At 41.4% G+C, this 18,069-nt stretch overlaps 1 protein-coding gene across 2 annotated transcripts in view; it reads right to left on the bottom strand.

Annotated features, from left to right (window-relative positions):
- Positions 1–18,069, bottom strand: part of Pappa (pappalysin 1) — a 236,695-nt gene that overhangs the window by 139,494 nt on the left and 79,132 nt on the right. For both annotated transcript variants that reach the window (XM_087183298.1, XM_021262175.2), the window contains one exon: positions 11,659–12,157. In XM_087183298.1, coding sequence (XP_087039424.1) covers positions 11,659–12,157 — 499 coding nt within the window. The remainder of the gene's footprint in view (positions 1–11,658; positions 12,158–18,069) is intronic.

Genomic DNA, 18,069 nt, shown 5'->3' on the forward strand with positions numbered 1-18,069 from the left:
TCAGTTCTTTCATTCGTAAAGTGGCAGTGTGGACCCAGATAGTCTTCAATGCTATCTCTAGGTCTGAGAATTTTTGAGGCTAATTTGTAGACAATAGGAGATTGGACCATCTCACTGCTGACTGGTGTATCGTCACTGCTTAAACATTTTGGAGGCTGAGTTTGTGCACAAGCAACAGCTCAGGAAGGACACAAGAGCACGTTGAAATTAGCATTCGATAGCTTTGGATATCACTTTTCCAAATGTTTCATTGTGGGATAGATACTAAAGCTCAGAGAAGAGGAGTAAATTTCCCTAAGTCATACAGCAAGTTAATGGTAGAGTCCAGGTTTCCTGGCATTTTTGACAAACAACCTTGGAAGGAATATACTGAACTTTTCATAGGATATTGAAGCTTGAGGAAAAATCTACTTCCCACTCCGACAAGAATGTGAACACAGACATCAGAGTGGAAAGGGAGCTGGCATGGCCTTGTGTGAGGCACAGGGAGGTGGTGTCTGGGTTGTATTAAAGCCCATGAGTGAATGATTAATCCTGGGTGGAAAACAAAGCCTGTGCCTTGTAACATTATAGGTATTAGTGCCACGGAAGATTAACCCCGGGGCCCCGTGGGACCCTTTTAGAATATTGGACTGCACTTTGAGAATCAGTGGATGATGAAAACTGGTGGTCTCAGAGGTTTTGTCTGCCCACTCTCAACACACACACACACACACACACACACACACACTTATTATGCATGCATGCACACACGTACACCCATAAAAAATAGTCATGTACAAATGCTTTTATATTTCTACAAAATAAAGAAATGTTCAAAGTGGACCGTAGCTGTTTACCTGCCTCTAATTCACAGGCCCAAAACTGGAAGGCACATTTGAACTCCTATTTCCTTTCTTATTCCAACGCAAATATGTGTCTATCTCTGCATTCTTCCTGTGTTTCAGCGATGCCAGTGACATGGACAGATCCCTAACACACTCACCTGCCTTGACCTTCTGAGTTGTCATCAAGGACTTCATTCCATTAATAGTGCTCAAGCCCTGCCCAGTTCTCCCTACTCCTGTCTCCATGGCCCTAGGCCAGAATCATTATCACCTGCTTGGTGTCTTACCCCCCTTACCATTCATGCTCTATTCCCCCACCCCTACCTCTATCTGGATATTTATAAATAGCCAAGGAGGTGTCCTAAAACCAAATACAATAAGGATTTCCTCTTACCTAAGGACACTTAATGGTTCCCCACCATTCTCAGGATGAAGGCCAGGCTCTTTAACATGGCACTCTGGACCCATCATGACCTCCCCCTCTCAACTTCTCTGTACTTTTTTCAAACTCACCCCTTCAAATTTCACCTCTCAGCCACCATGAGCAGATAGTCTCACCTCCCTCCTCTGGCTAAATTCGCTCAGATACTACCTGTTCCAGGGGGTCCTCATTGACGTTTAAGCAGAGTGAGGAGCTCCAACTCATGTGCTTCCCTTAAATAACACCTCTCACTCTGTTTTATTATCACATGTTCGTCTGCATACCTTTCCCGTTAACTAGACTAAACTCCTGGAAGGCGGGTGGTTTATTTCCACTGCTCCAAACAGGGCCTGTTATAAAAAGATCATTAAATAAATAATTGTTGAATGAATGAAAGACTGAATTACACCTACTGAAATATTCTGAAAGTGTCTCAAAGGGAGACCTTTTAAAGATGATAGGGAGATGATAATTCTTTTAGAGCTGGTAGAGAGATGACAGATCCAGGAGGCTCTCTGAGTCCCACTGTGCCTGGGGGTCTTGCTTTAGACCTAGATGTTCATCTGCTGGTCTGAGTCCAGGCTTACTGACAAAATGGCCCCTTGCTTTCACCCTCAATGGATTAGATGCACTCAGTGCAGGAGTGACGTGAGCTCAAGGGTGGTCTGAAGACGATGGCAGAGCTAGAAACAACCTTAAGGGCCAACTGCCTGCTTCTTCATCTATAGAAGGGGAGCTTGGGCCACAGATGGAGAATCAGCTATGAAGGGACACAGGAAAATTTCACAATACCAGTTCTGAACTCCCAGCCTCTTGATCCAGGGCCAATACATGGTGGTTTCTCTCTATCTCTTACTCAGTTATTGAAGGGCAATTAATCTTTATCTTCTAATCCAATCCTGAACTGTAGTGAGTCTAGGTAGTTTGTGGGAAACTGCTCTTTGTGTCTGCATGTCAGTGTGTGCCTCTCACACACACTGTCGAGCATGGAACCGGGCGAGAAAAAACCCAACGGAAACCAAACAATAGAAAGAATCACAGACACTTAACCCTATACCATTCCCTATCTTGCATCGGGTCCTGGCAAGTCTGTTATCTCATTAGTTCTTCCTGGCACCTTCTGTGAGATTATATGGACAGATATTTTACCCACTCTATCCAGGGGAAGATGCTTAGGGTCAAAGAGTGGACGAGGACCCGTCACAGTGCAAGGCAGTTGCATGCTGGTATGAGTCCAGTCTCTTGATTTCAAATTTAGCATCTCTAAAGTGATGTCTAAGTTCCTGTTTCCACAGACACAATGTAAACCCACCAAGACATGCCCTCCTGATCTTCAGCGTCCCCAAGCCCAGACTGAATGGATTCTGTCCACTCCTCTTCCAATGCCCAGTGTGAGATAAATTCCTCCATTCTTCTCACATCTGCAATTGCTCTGATGGCTGTTATTTTCCTTCTCTTTCTTCTTCATTTATTTGTTTTCTTACAAATCAGGAATGGGAGCAGCACAACCAAGTCCAGTCTGTTCTACCAACCCTCAGGGTAAACAGAAACTAACAAAGAAGTAGATAGTGCTAGGACTCCCATTGGCCACCCGATTTCTCTCATTTTCCAAAGAGCTTCCTCAGGAAAGCCAATCCTGAGAGATGTTGCAAGAAAAGAGGGTTCCATTTTCAGTTCATGTCGAACAGTCTGGGCAAAGCTTTCGAGAGCCTCTAGGAGATTCACAGCAAACAGTTGCGTGTTCTGTGAAGTTCTGCTGAAGAAGACCTCTCAACAGTGTTCAAAGTAGCATTCCACACAAACCTACAGACAACTTTTTCCTCCTCAGAACTGCTAATACTATGCCATGAAGCTGGTGATCTATATAGAAATCCACAGAAACAGATGGATACAGCACAGTTACTCTATTCTTTCCTGCTAACAGGTATAGATATTTCTGCTCTAGCAATCTGATTTAACTGCTCTATTGAGACCCATTACTTTTTCTCCAAGGTAGTAATATTCATTTTCTTTAAAATCTGCAATGTCACAGTTTTTGGGAAAAAAAGGCTTTTGTAAGACTATATGGACTGTGTAGTCTATATAGACTACAGTATATGGTCTTTCTAGTACTATTATACCTCAAATTATCTTTGTTTTTTTATGTGTGATATTATTCAGACTACATTATAAGACTTAGAATTACAGTGCCATCTTAAAGACTGACGTGCATCAATCACTCTTTATTAAATGAATGAGTGGATAAATTTATGAATAAACATATAAATATCACCTCACTTCTGTAGGTCTCAGTTTCCCTAGCTGTAAAAGAGAAGCTGTCATGATGCATTCACTTTAAATTCTAGTTGTGCTTCAGCCTGCTCCAAGTTTAAAGTATGTGATTTTGGTGCTGTTAGCATCAGGCAGAGGCCCTTCACATTTTACAAATCACGAAGGCACCTGGAGCTGGTCAGCACTTTTATAGCCGCTGCTGACCCTGGGGATTTGTCTATTTTGCTGTACTCTTGCTTATCCTAATATTCCAGAGCCCATATTTCATTCTGAGAGGTATTTGGCCTAAGGTTGATGTGAGGGAGTCAGAGGTGAATGATGCCCAGCTTCCAGAAATAGAGAGCGATCATGCCCTCTCTGTGGGTCTGAGCTAAGAACAGTGGTATTCATTCTGGGTTTGGAGGAGCAGTTCTCACCAAGGACACCATTCCTCTGTCTTGCTAGGCAGGACCTCAGAACACAGGCAAGCTACCCAAGGCAGAAGTGGGAGAAAGCTTTGCTCAGGAAGGGGTACAGCCAGAATCATGCATTTTAGCAACAGGTTATTGGAAACCATGCTGGTATGACAATGTCCACACCTCCTTAAGTCTCCTCCTCCTCCTCCTCCTCTGCTTAAGTGTTAAGAAAAAGAAAATATTTGCTCTCTCCTCATTTTTGTGTTTATCTTGTTGCTTTGGGAAACAAGAAAAACTAGTTTTAACATCCACTTTCTCTATCCATCAAGATACCACCATGTGCTCTTCGGCAGTTATCATAGCAACGCTTATGCTCTATAGCTTGCTGGGCAAACCTTTTGGTCTGGGGTTAGTGGAGGTGGGGGTGCAGGGGTGAGGCTGGGGATGGGCAAAGAGAAGTAAAATTTGGCTCTCCTATCTATTAACTTTGGGACCTGATGAGTTTATTTCTTTGAGTCTCAGTTTCCATTTAAAAACGTCAGACCTATGATATCTAGGTCTCATTGGTAGCCTTATAAGAAAAGCAGTAGCCATATGTAGTGGGCTTACTACATGGTAGCCATTAGTATTATCGGTTAGCACCCCTGTAGCACATGCTCCAGTAAATAAAAGTGCATGGGAGGGTGGTTTACACAATGACTAAATTTAGGCTCTACAGGGGCAGAAACCATGTTGGGTTTTATTATCTGTTTTATCTTCAGAACATGGCCCGGTTCTCAGGACAGGGAGTGCACTGAGGTAGCATGTGATAAATATATCAATACACAAATGATGACTCAGAATAACTCTGCACAAACACGTGTTCCCTCTTGACTCTCTTCTCACCCTAGACCCTGATAACAGCGATGGACCTGTAGGGGAGAGCTGTCACTGAAATCTCAGTTTAACAGATGGGAAAATTGAGGTGTGAAGAGATTAAAGCCCAGAACGATGGCAAAGCTATGAAGAGATGAGTCACAGAACAAGAAATGTGAATATTTAGTAAATATTTGAAAAGTTACTCAAGAACACATTACAAGAATGTCAGTGAGAAATCATGATTTTCCCATCTAATGCACAAGGACAAAGCACTTCCGATGTGTCAGACAGAGTAAGCTGTGACAATGCAGAATTGTGGGTCTTGCTACAAACAGGTGTTTGGGTGAACATTAGTTTACCCTCTCAGAATGTCATAGTCTGTGTCCATTAGGATGAAAAAGGCTCACAGTTTAGGACTCGGTAATTTCATGTCCCAGGACTGGCCCTAGAGAAATGCCCACCTGTGTCTCTTCCAGTGGACATTTGTATAAGAACGCTCATGCACTGTTTCTTCTGCAAATAGAAGAAAAAATAGAAACCTTATAGGAAATATTTACTCCTATTGATAGTAGAAAAATATGTGAAATAACATAAATATCCCTCATTGGGGCTAAGATGAAATAACTTGGAACTTATTTTGTCTATGGAATATTATGAAGCAGTTAAGAAGTAGATATAACTCCAAAGTGGACTGAGAACCCAAAATCCTGCATTTCCACCTCAAAGTGCTACATTTGATATGTGATTGAGTGTGCACTGCTGCCTCAATTACAGTATATTTGTTCACTCATTCATTTATTCATTTCTCAATGTTTACTAAACATTCACTTATTTTCAAACACCGACATTTTGACAAATTTCTTTAGTGATCAAGTGCTAACTGCCCTTTGCATCTGTTTGTCATCACTTCCTCCGGGAAGGCTTCCTTACCCAGCAAGCTGGGTTTAAACGCCCCTCCAGTGTTGCCTGTGGCTCACCATGCTTCTCACGTCACACCAGTTTTCATGCATCAATATAATCACCTGATTCTTTGTCTCTTTCACCTGTTTCAACTGTGCTCATGAAGCCAGAGATTATTTCTACATGAATCAGAGCTGTATGCCTAGTTCCAGCTCAGTGCCTGGCACGGGACATTTGTTAAATGAAACAAGTATTATTGACTATGATGATATTAGAGTTTCACGCTTAGGTTGTTGGATGAATGAACAAATATTCAGGAGCACACAAGAACAATGAATGAATGACTTCATGGTAAACAGAAAGAGCCGCAAAAAGAGAAGAGGTTTAGAAAAAACAACGTTGTCACTCAGTTTGAAAATCACAGAGACAGCAGACAGGAGCCACTTATATCTTCAGATGACCCTGACTTGTGCCGAAATTTTCCAATGCTGTAAGGCTTAGCATGGGATTCACCTATCAATTTTATGCAACCAGAATATTAAACAATTGCATGCTTCTTTTTGATGTCCCCACTTGTACTATAAGAATCAATGAAAGCTAGGACCTTTCCCTGACCTGTTCGTTACTGCTTCCACAGTGGCTCCAAAGTAGTGGGGTTCGATGGGAATCAACTAATGCTCGTGGAACAAGCAAACTGATGAGTAAACTAAAGGGTTTTTTTTTTTTTTTTTGGTGCCGCGGATTGAACTCAGAACCTTGCGCTTCGGGGCAGGTGGTGGAACCACTGAGCTAAATCCCCAGCTAAGCTAAAGTTTTTGACAGATGGGTGTTCAAGAATTTGGAATCCAGAGAAAGAGATTTGGATCTGGTTTGTAAAATTCAGACTCATAGTCACAAGAATGCCCATCTAAATCCTATAACTAGATCCTTTCCTTAAGCTGGTTACTCATTTCCCCCCAAATTACATTTAGAATGCCAGGAAGATGAAGTAAAATAGAAGCTGTGCTTTGCATCTTCATGGGTCAGAAGTCAGACAATTAACAGATTAACACGTCAGGACACACAAATTAGCCAGTAGTGAGAAATGCCTCCTAATAATCTTCTTCCCATAAATCGAGTAGACCAAGAAGACAGAGACAGTAGCAAAGGTATGCAATACAAATATGTTTGTTTCACCATAGAATGAACAATGAAGAGCACTACCTTCCGAGTTCATAGATGTATGTACAGACCCTAGCTTTGCTTGATGTGTAAATTTTGCCATCCACATCCCTTCTGATCTGTAATCTGGGAATAAATCCACCAACTTCATAAGGTTGTTATGATGATTAAATTGCATGAGATTATCTATGTGAAGTCTTAGGTAGGTGCTTAACATATGCTTGATAAATTTAGTTTCACTATTTCTCTTCAAAAGCTAAACTATTGGGCCGGAGATTTAGCTCAGTGGTTTCGCCGCCTGCTGCGCAGGCGCAAGGACCTGAGTTCGCTCCCCGGCACCAAAAAAAAAGCTAAACTCCTTCCCATCCTCTATTTCAGTTCTATTAAAAATATTTGCTTAGTACTTACTCTGTGTCCAAAATTGTTCTAAGTGCTTGGAATGCGTCAGCAGACAAATAGGCAGGAAATCCAGTCCTCAAGGAGTTTATACTGTAGTTCTTAGTTTAGACCAGAATTCTCCAAAGTTTGAGCCAGAGGATTGTGTTTTCCCTCATAGCTTAATTTATTACAGTGAAACTGTTTGCCCATCAATTTCTTCTGATAGGCTGTGAGCACCCTGAGCTACTGGTTTCATTGGATCACCACTTCTTCACACAGGGCATAGCATTCGATAATCAGTGAATAATGATTGTATGAACTCATGGATGGATGGGAGAGACATGAATAATGAATGTGAGTTGCTGTTCACTGTTCCTGGTTTGATTGATATTTCATCTTTTCCTATTATTTCCCTCCCCATATCTATACCTTAGTTTTATCCAGCATCTTCACTTCTTGGAAAAATATGAAAATTCCATGCAGGCCAAGGAACATAGTATTCAAAGCTCTTTGACAATAAAATTGGGAAACAGAAGCTTCCCTGATCTTTCTTCATAGCCAGGGGCAGAAAAAGCTGGTGTGTAACTTATGTTCCTGGACCCCAAGGGTGAGTCTCAGAAGCTGACTTGGGGTTAGCAGTTTCTGACTTGTCCTTTTTTCTACTTGCTCCATCTAGAACTTTGGTCAGATTGGATGCATTTCTCAACTCTAAAATTCTTCCTTCACCTTTTTACAGTAAGAAGTAGTACTGTGTAGTGGCCAGGAAGGTGAAATGTGGAATTATAAATCTGGCTATGCCCTTACTAGTTACATAAAATTCTTGAGTACATCATTTTGAGCTTCAACTTTCTCATCTGCTGCATGAGTGCCACATAAGGCACTTACAGCAGAGTGGGTGTTTTGTAAATTGTTGTCATTTTTTTTTGCTACTGTCCACTCAACAGACTACACACTTCAGTAGGCTTCAGGAGTCAGTGAGGGTCTCTTGAGTACTAATTTTCATAGAAAATCCCAGCTGAATCCCTTTTACTACAAGAAAGTGTACAATCACCTGTCACATAGGACATCATGTCTGTGTCTATGCACAGAGAAGAGCTTAATGTGCTGTATTCTCATTTTACAGATCTGGAAACGGAGACCCAAATGGGTGATATACTGTATCTGGATTGTCACATAGTGAATTAGTCGCAGAGCTGGGACCGGCCCACTTCTTTGGTGATAGTGTCAGTTCTGGTTCAATGAGAAGATTTTGACATATGGGAGACGGAGACATTCCACATTTGTGCCTTGTCCTGGACAAAAGTAATTCATCTAATGGAAGCTTCCACGGGGTAAGTACAGAAAGTTCTCCCTCCATCAGTGTCATACCTTGGAAAACTATCTTTGGTGTAGATAACAGAAAGAATAAATATTTTTGTTGAGAGAAAAAAATGAAGACAAAGGTCAAAGGGAATCATGTAGTGGGTTGAGTCAGAGAGGAAAAAGAAAGTTTCTCCAAAACAGTCTTTATATAGTACTTGCATAGAAGCCAGTTTATTTGATATGGAAAAAATGTGAAAGCAGCAACACAAGCATACACACACACACACACACACACACACACACACACACATTCATGTGCGCACTTGACAAAGAGGTATTTGTGGTGGGATTCATAACTCAAGTTACCAGGAGATAAAGGAGCTGAGATGGTAGGTTGACTTGGAATGATGTGTTTTCCTTTTTTTTTTCCCAGAGATTCAGAGAGAACATTCATTTCAGAAAACCCAGTCCTGCTTAGTTCAGATCTCAAATAAAATTCTTGGGACTCAAGAAAGGTGAAGAAGGGAAAGCAATGCTTCAGTTTATCTCTTGGGACTGTCCCATTCTAGGGATTGTGAAGAAATATTTGGGGAGTGAATGAAAGAACAAATGGTGCATAACAGTGTGTGGACCTGAATAGTATGATTTTGTAAGCACATTGGCTTAGGAATTGGAGCTATTTTCCAAGGAGATGATGTCCTCAGCACACATGTGGAGTGCCTTCAGGAAAGGGGCCATCTGAGTTACCTTATAAGTTCTGGTTCTCAGTACAGACTCTGGCATTTAGAATGTTCTCAATGCATCCTTGTAAATTGAAGGAGTAGTGAAAGAGACCTTGGAGATTTCTGAAACTTAGAGATTATTTAGAGCAGGAGCTATAAACTTCAATGGGGATTGAGATTACCTGGAGAGACCTATACTCAGAATTTCTGATTCAGTAGGCTCAGCTGGGTCCTGAGAACCTGACCTTTCTAAGTTCTAAAGTGGTGATGCTACTGGTCTGAGGCCACGCTTTGAGAATTAAAAACACAGTGGATCTGAAATTTGATTGTACACTATGAACATTTCAGTGAGATTTTGCAAGTCCCGATGATTCCTTGTTCTTAATTAAATGAACACCTCTCAGGAGGAGGGAAGGTAGGATGGAAGGTGGTGATGGGGTGCAGGTAAGACCCAGGCAATTAAAAAATATCCCAAGATTTTGTAATGGGCAACTGAATTTGGGAACCACTGCCCTAGTGCAAACCTCCTTCTTGTCAAATTCAGTTATTTAAAGACCAGAAAGAGTAAATGACTCATCTAAGATCATACAGCAAGTTAATGACTTAGCTGAGACGAGGATTCAGGATGCTTTTACATCTGTTTAATTTCTACCATTCCACACTTATCAACCCATGTTAGTTCTCACTGATTCATAAATCAAGGGGCAAAATGAAAGCTGTGTTTAAAGTGAGGTTTTCAGACATCTATTATTTCTTTCTTTCACTGTTTTACAAAGAAATTTTAAGTGGATGCATATTTATAGAGCCTTACCAATCCAGACAAATGAAGAGATGGAAGAGACAGTGTTATAGAATATTTTCAAGGCAAGAGGATCCTTTACATTTTAAGTACATTCTCAAACACAAACCAAGTGCTCCTTCTGAGTTCTTAAACAGATGTTCTTCATCTCTGAGTCAATGCATGGGCAAGGTTTGCTTGAGATGTGCACATTAATTTCTGGCATGTAAGAGGAAGTGCTGGTAAAGTGTTTGAAAGTGGTTCTGTCTCTTAAAAAGATTAAAAGTTTCCTTCCAGAACTTGGTTTCCATTAATGATTGGCTTAGTAAATATTTTCAAGTAGACAGAGCAGAGATTATGTCTTATATCATCTTGGAACCAAATAAAGAGCCACAAAAGGCTCATAGAAACCCCAGACTTCAATATTATCATCACACAGAGGAGAAATTAAGACTCAAATAGATTGATTTATCAAACATTAGTAAGCGGACTGACTAGCACTGGACATAAACCATCTGATTCTGGATCTATTATCATTCTTTCTAATACCCAAAATGTTCCCCAACAATGTTCTTTGTATACAATAGGTGCTTACAAATGTTTGGTGATTGACTACACAGACTTTCAGTACCCAGATCGGGCAGCTGAGTCTCTATCACTCTTTTAACTGAAGCAGAAATTGGAATCACACCTTTGGTTGAACATAAGTTAAATATTCTGGCTTATGAGTTAAAAAGGAATTCTAATCCTAATCTCACCACTTCTTAACTATGTGACCTTGAACAAGTGGCTTCACATCTCTAAGCCACTGTTTTCTTCTTTGTAAAATGATAATAAGATTTGGCTGTAGAGAGGATAAAAGTAGCAAAATATACAAAGATGGTACTTAGCACATTATCTGGTGTGCAGGAAAATCACTAATGACTTTATCATAAGATGATCACCTTTATAAAATTTAAATCCTGAACATGTTCTGGAAGAAGTGATGGAGAGATGGTTAAGTGAATACTAAAGTCAAGCACTGCTTCAAATAAAAGCAGTAAGCACCCCCTAAAAATCACAGAGCCCTACAATTGCAAACAACCTTAAGGACCCAAGGAATTTCAACTTATTTTCCACCTGATGAAATAAGAAAAAGCAAAGACCATGTATGGTGATGGTCAACATCTGGGAAAATTTTCATGCAGATTCCATGGGGTGTGCACAATATCCAGCCAATCTGCTGTAACTTCACCCCCTTTCCATCCATTGGAAAGGCAACCAGAATGCACAAGTCTGCTTCAACTTAACATAGAAGAGAAATCACTAGGAAACTTCAGTTCTTCCTCTTTCATTTAGTAATAAGTGGCTTTCTCATCGCCATTTACAGTCCTTCATTTACTGTTTGGAAGATTAAGTTACAGAGATGTAAGTAAGGCCTAGGGTCACACATCAGAGATGTCACCAAGTTCAAGCCTGGTTCCTCCCCCTTCAACCTTCCCATTATATCATTTCTGCCTTGTTAATAGAGTTCTACATCACCACTGATCCTTAGAAGTGAGTCTGAATGCGATGAACCTTTTACTTCCATCCACCTTTCAGACCCTCTCTGCATTTATCCACAGGCCACCCACTTGGTTGCTCCCAATCTGGAAAGTGTACTCACATGTCCATGAATCTTCTATTGAGGTGCAGGAGGGAAACCATGTCTTCCTGGAGAGGAGGGTCCCGGACTACCATATACTGCAGAGGTTTACATGCTAGGCAGAGTGGGCTATCTGCAATGGAGGTCAGCATAGCTGCATCAATTTCCAGGTGTTCATCCAGGGTATAGATCTGGATCCCATATACCTCCTCACTCACATCCCGAAGCCTGATGGTCAGTGGTATGTCACAGAAGACGTTCTGAGGGCCCAGTGAAATGTTCATTCCACTGACAGTCAAGAGCTTGATGTCATTGACAGCTCCACTAGAGTCCCAGTCAGTGGAGACAAAGGTCACCCAGATGGTCAGAGACTCAGGGACCAAGGGATAGTGAAATTCCAGCTCAAGGTAACAGCCTTGTGGCTCAGGGCAGGCTGGAGGGACTGTATGTGGATTGACAGCTGAATTTGGGCTCCAGGTGCGGACACTGGATTTACAGGGTTGCTCAACATCTGGATGACCTATGGAGAAGAGAAGAGGAATGAGTTCTTAAGGAAAGACATTCATTTTGGTCCTCAGAGTTTCTCAAAGACCCCAGAAGAGAGTGGTCTGATGAGAACAAGGATTCTCAGTGCCTTGCTAAACCTGCTGCATAGATAGCACCCAAATCATTCCTATTTTGAAAAACAGATCTCAGATGAATCATTAGACATTTGTTGAAAACTATGTTCAAATAAGTGTCTTACTATTGAATGGATGCCCAAACTTGTCTTCTACTTGGAGACCGTGCTGTCAAGTACAGAAAGAAGGAAGGGACACATATTTGTCAAACACCCTCTTATCTAATTGTTATAAGGACTAATTTTAGAGGTGAGGAAAGTAAAACTCAGAAACACAGAGTTAACTGACCAAGCTTCATACCTTAAACTGTAAAGGTCAGCATTAGAACACAGTTTTGTCTCATTCTGAAATCCCTACTCTTTGTTCTTGGCCTTGTTGAAGGGAGATGCCACTACAATACAATAAATTAGAATTCCTATGGTATTATTCTCTTTGGTATAACCTGCTTGGACAGATCAAGCACCAGAAAATAGCCAGCACAGAGGAGGTGAACAAGGACAGCATTCACCCCTTGGATGGAGGATCTGGGAGGAGGAAACTGCACTCTGAATGACGGAGCTGGAAGGCAGCTCTGGAGCCATCTTATCTCTCCTCCTACCCTTCCCTGCATGAGCTCACTCCATACCACTGAGTTTCTCTGAGCTGTGTCCAGTCTGACTCAGGAAGGGGAGGATTTGGTAAAGGGGGGAAGGAAAGAGGGATTCTTCTCCTCATTCCCCAGGGAGACGATGTCTCATCCCAACTGGTCTCAGCTTGCAGTGGACTTCTGAATTTTTCTCTGCTGAAGTCATACCTAGGCCCTCAGAGAGCTCTCGCTTGTGCTGCTGAGAAGAGCAATCAGGACTCAATGTAGCACTTGGCTCTAATGTGTACTTGGGAGTCTAGTGAAAGATACAGATCAGCTGGAGAGACAAGGGTGGAATGGGGACTCTCAAGCTGTCCTGTTACCCATGTTCTTTTACTCCTTCAGTGTCAGTGACTGGTTGTGGGTGTGAGTATGGATGATGAACATTTCTGAAGCATAAAAGGAAAAATAACTTACTGGAAAACACTTTGTAGTAATGTTACACAGCAACAAGAATCACTATGATATGAACACTGCAAAGCCATTTGGGATAGAAAAGTTACTCCAAAGAAGGCTGTAATGCCTCCAACCTTCTTGTCTCTGCCCAGATAAGAGAGAAGAGAGAAGTCACTAAGTGGAGATGGAGAAGAGAAAAGAAAGAGAGAAGAAAAGGGGGCAAAGAAATGCACAAAGACCTTTTTAGGTATAATACATCAGAACAAGGAGACTTGGACATAACAAGTTCCCTCTATGCCTCCTTGATTAGGTTCCATTATTACTCGCAGCAACTGCTGTCTAAAGCAACTCTTAGTTGTGAAAAGTGTGAACAAGAATCCCAATCTACCTGAAGCCGTCTTCCTATCTACTCTCCCATCTGTTGCATTCTTGATGCTTAACTTTGTGAGGGGTAAGTGAACATGTATCACTTATTCATTCAGAACACATTATTGAGACCAACACTTTGCAGTATATGAAGCACTTTCTCCAGGCATTACTTAAATCATCTGATTGTCATCAAAGTCCTATAAGATGGGTAACATTCCCACCCCTATTTTATAGGCCTTTTTCACTAAAAGTCATATAGCCTTTGTTTAATATAGAACCTGGTCTATAGAGATTGCTCTTGAATGCTCAAGTGATGTTTGCTAAAAGAAGACTCTTCTTTCTTGTTAATATGGAGTTAAAGAAGTTACATCATGGGGTATTAGAGCCTGCTGCCTGACGGTGTTGGCCAGGTGACTATATCACCTGTCTCCACTGGCTTTATCCCCGAATTGGCAGAAGATAAAAAGATTTTTCTCCCTTCCTTGAAGAAAATGACTGTCAGTGGTAGGAAGCCACAGGAGAGCAAAGATGACAAATCTGCTTGGCTTCATCCTTCCTCCCCGGTTTCTTGTTAATCAGCAGAGGAACCAAAGGCTTTCAAAAGGACAGGAAGGTGAGTCTGGCCACTACGATCCAGGAGGTAAACAGGAGTAGAAACCTCCACAAAGCTTGTGCTTGTCAGGTTATTGCAGACAGACTGAGATGTGAGAAGGAGCTGCATCGGTCACTAGGTCCAAACCAGCATCAAGTGGCGATCGCATTACCAGCCTTCTTGACCCTGACCACCCTCAGCGTGCAGGCCCTGGGCCAAGTCCATTGTATGCCCCGGCTCTTCTCACCCTGGCAGTAAGTGTATGACACAGGTCTTATGAAACTCTCTTTACAGAAGAGGAAACTGAGACTCAGATGGTTAAGTACTTCCCCAGTGAGGTGTAGAATATTATGGGACACTATTGGTCCAGGCAGTATTTCAGGCCTTGAGGCCATGAAAGTTGGGTTAAAATGTCAACTACACAGCTCTTCATTGTGTTACCTACTGTAATGTTCCCTACTTCACAGGGTTGTTATAAAATGCAAATGGAATGAAATCTTTAATAGATGCTTACAAAAATATGTATCCTGAAATGGAAGGAGGGATGAATAAGGAAAATCTTGGTAGGAGGAGGCATTTCAAGCAACAAGAGCAGTTGAGAGAGAGCATGAACTAAAATGAATATGGTTTTGAGTGCAACAGGGGAGTAGCAAATGCTGAGGCTGGCAATTCAAGCAGAACCCACAGTAAGAAATGTTTTTTTTGTCATATTGAGGAAAGTAAACTTTATACCTAGGTAGAAGAAGGGTTACTGAGAAATTTAAACAGAGGAGTGGCACAGATTCATAGTTTAGAAAAATCACTACATATTAATAAAGATATGATCCATTCACCCATACATCCACCTATCTGTCCATACATCCATGGATCCAAAGAATAATTCCTGAATGCCAAGCCTGTGTCCTGAATGGAAATGTGTCTAGACATGCTTTCTGCTCTCATGGACCTTCTAGTCAAGTGAGGTGAGTTTAGGAGACTACTGCACTAATGAAGACACCATACAACTGCTACTTGGGTCCAGGAAGCATCAAAGGTGATGACAAGTAAGAGTTCCTAAGCAAGAAAAATAAACACATCTAAGAAATTGGTCTAATGTTTGGGTATGAAATAAAGAAGGCCTGAGAAAAAGAAACAGAGTGGAAAGAAGGAAGGAAGAGAGATAGGGAGGGAGGGAGAAAAGAAAGGAAGACAAAGAAAGGAAGAAAGAAGTATAAAGGTCCTGTTACTTCATTATTAATCTATCCTTTTGTATATATAGTAATTAAGTGAAAAGTTCCACATTTATGTAAGTTGTCCACTAGAAATACGGTTATAGATGTGTATAGAGATATATTTATATATATTTATGCTGATTTCAAATTGCTTTTATGATCTATGCAGAGACTTACTATATGTTTATGTGTATATACGCTCCAGCTGTTTACTTGTATATAGCAGTAAAAACCTGATGTTAAGCTTTTCTCCAGATGAATAGTTGAGCACACCTGAAACGTTCTGGGAAGAGCAATGAAGAAAGCACTTACACAAATAAGAAGCAATGACAACAAGAAGTGACATGTGTTAATCTCTCAAGGATACCCAACATGCCTAAATGATCTTAGAAGGGATTTGTGTAGATCAGATCCAGCTATCTAATTCCTGGGCTACAAGTAAAATATGGTAGATATATCAGGAAATATTTGTGTACGAAATACAATTTTTGCCCAAGAATTAGGAATACATCCACTTTTTGTGAACCAAGTCAGGAAACAAGAAGTTCTGTGATTTTATTTACCTTCTTTGAAATGAAGTTAATGCAGCAGAGTGGATGTCCAATAAATATTTGTTAAATTAAAATTATACGTTGTTAATACAGAGTTTGAAAAAGAGGTTATAGATCCAGGTACTGTGAGTGCTCGACAGGGCACCATGGTTCAGTTGTCCATTTTGTGGATAAGACATTGTGTTTCAAAAAGTTCAGCGACTCTCTAGGGCATATCAATGATGGGCCTGCTCCTCTCATTCCATACTCTTTCCCTAAACCCATAGACACGTCTGCTATCGCTCATGAATTTTGGAGTTTTCTGTTAGTTTGGGAAGTCCAACAACTTAAACACACAAAGATAAATAGGATGAAAATGAGTTGAGAAATAAATTGCAGCATTTGGCTCATGGAAAAGTTTATTTCTTCAAGGATATTAAAAGGTTCTGAGCCAAACGGATCACAGAGTCTGTAATAGGATGCTCTAAAAAAAGAACAGTCTTTTCCTGGCCCACATGAACTAAATTTATATAGGAGGAAAACCCAGGGCGGCTGACTTCCCTTGAAGGCCTGAGTCATCTCAAGGAATCAGGGGGCTCAGCATTTGCAATTGAACTCCGTGCTGCATGTCACACTTTAAAAGGGTCAGGGACAAACCAGGAACAGTCTTCCCAAACTGCCAGCTAGTTTGGATGGAGGTGTGTGGAGATGACTAGAAATCAGGTCACTCCAACAAGTGGTAAAGCAAACCACAGTGATTACTGCCAGAAAAGGATGAAGGGAGACCCTCACTGATTCCACCTCCCAAATATCTCCCAACACCATCAATTTATCTCCATTCTCACTGCCACTGACCTCAACCAGGCCAGCACCATACCTCACCTGGATGCTGACAACAGCCACCGTCTACATCCTTTCCTCCAGGACCTTTGGCCCCCTAATCTCATCTCCAGAGCAGCTGGAACAATCTTAGTAAGATGCATGCCTCACCATACATGCTACTCCCATCAAGGCACATGGTGTCTTATTGCTGTCCTCAGTGCTAACCCAAAGCTATCTTCACCTGGTCATTTTCCAGCTCAACCCTCCAACCTCTCCCACCCCACCTTTCTCTTGATGCTATAAATCCCTTTAAATGTAAGTTATATCTACTAGTAGTTACCAAGTTCCAGGTTAAAACTAAGGAATTTTAAATTCCAAGAATAAATGTGTCTGTTCCATTGTCAGAGCCCTAAGGACATGACATATTATGTTGTCCCTGAAAAAACTGTACTTACAGAAAAGAATGAAAAGTGCAAAGGGCAAATGATGCTGGTACTATTATCACAAAAATCCTTCTGATTTTGAAGACCCCCTGGAAACGCCTGCAGCTATCCCATATGTCTTGTAAGAATTTAAGAACACTGCTGCTCTAAATTTCCTAAACTTCTTCCACATTCTCGAATGCACTCTGTGACATTTCATGGAAAGTCTGAGTGCCCAGTTCCAAGTAAGGTCCCCTTTCTGCCCATCCCCAGCAGTCTACTTCTGTGGGCACAGAATGGCAGTTACTCATGGCAGATGGTAAGCTCAGCTTCTTGCCCACACACCCAGGGCAGTTGCCCAGGTCATAGTCCCTGTGGTGATCACAGGTAAGCAAAGATTCAATCTATGCAAGTATGCAGAGTGTTGTCAGGTGTCAGAGACACACAGCTTCTTCAGCAAGATCCCCAAGTGTACCTGCTTTGGATGAAGAAATGATGATTGCGTATTTTAGAAAGTACTTTGTAAAAGAGTAGAGCTAGGACAGGGTGCAAGGCAGCCTCAGTGAGGAAGAGCATAGATGGGATTCCTGCACTGGGTGGGGACTGGAGCTGGATGACCCCAGGGTCCCTTCCAAGTATGACAGCCTGTGATTCTCTGAGCTGAGGGTTTCTCCCAGACATCCCTCTTGCTTTACATTCCAGATAGATTTGTTTAGAGTTCCTGAGTTCAACTCTCATTTTTATTTTGAGCTACTTTAGAAAATAAAGTACAGTGCCATCATTTTTCAACTTCAGTTTCCTCTCTGATCCCGCTCCCTTGATTTAGTCTATCTCTGGCTCTGTCC

The sequence above is a fragment of the Heterocephalus glaber genome, unplaced genomic scaffold, assembly GCF_053883595.1.
Source record: "Heterocephalus glaber isolate CG9 unplaced genomic scaffold, H.glaber_assembly_v1.0 deba00001479, whole genome shotgun sequence".
Taxonomy (NCBI): Eukaryota; Metazoa; Chordata; class Mammalia; order Rodentia; family Bathyergidae; genus Heterocephalus; species Heterocephalus glaber.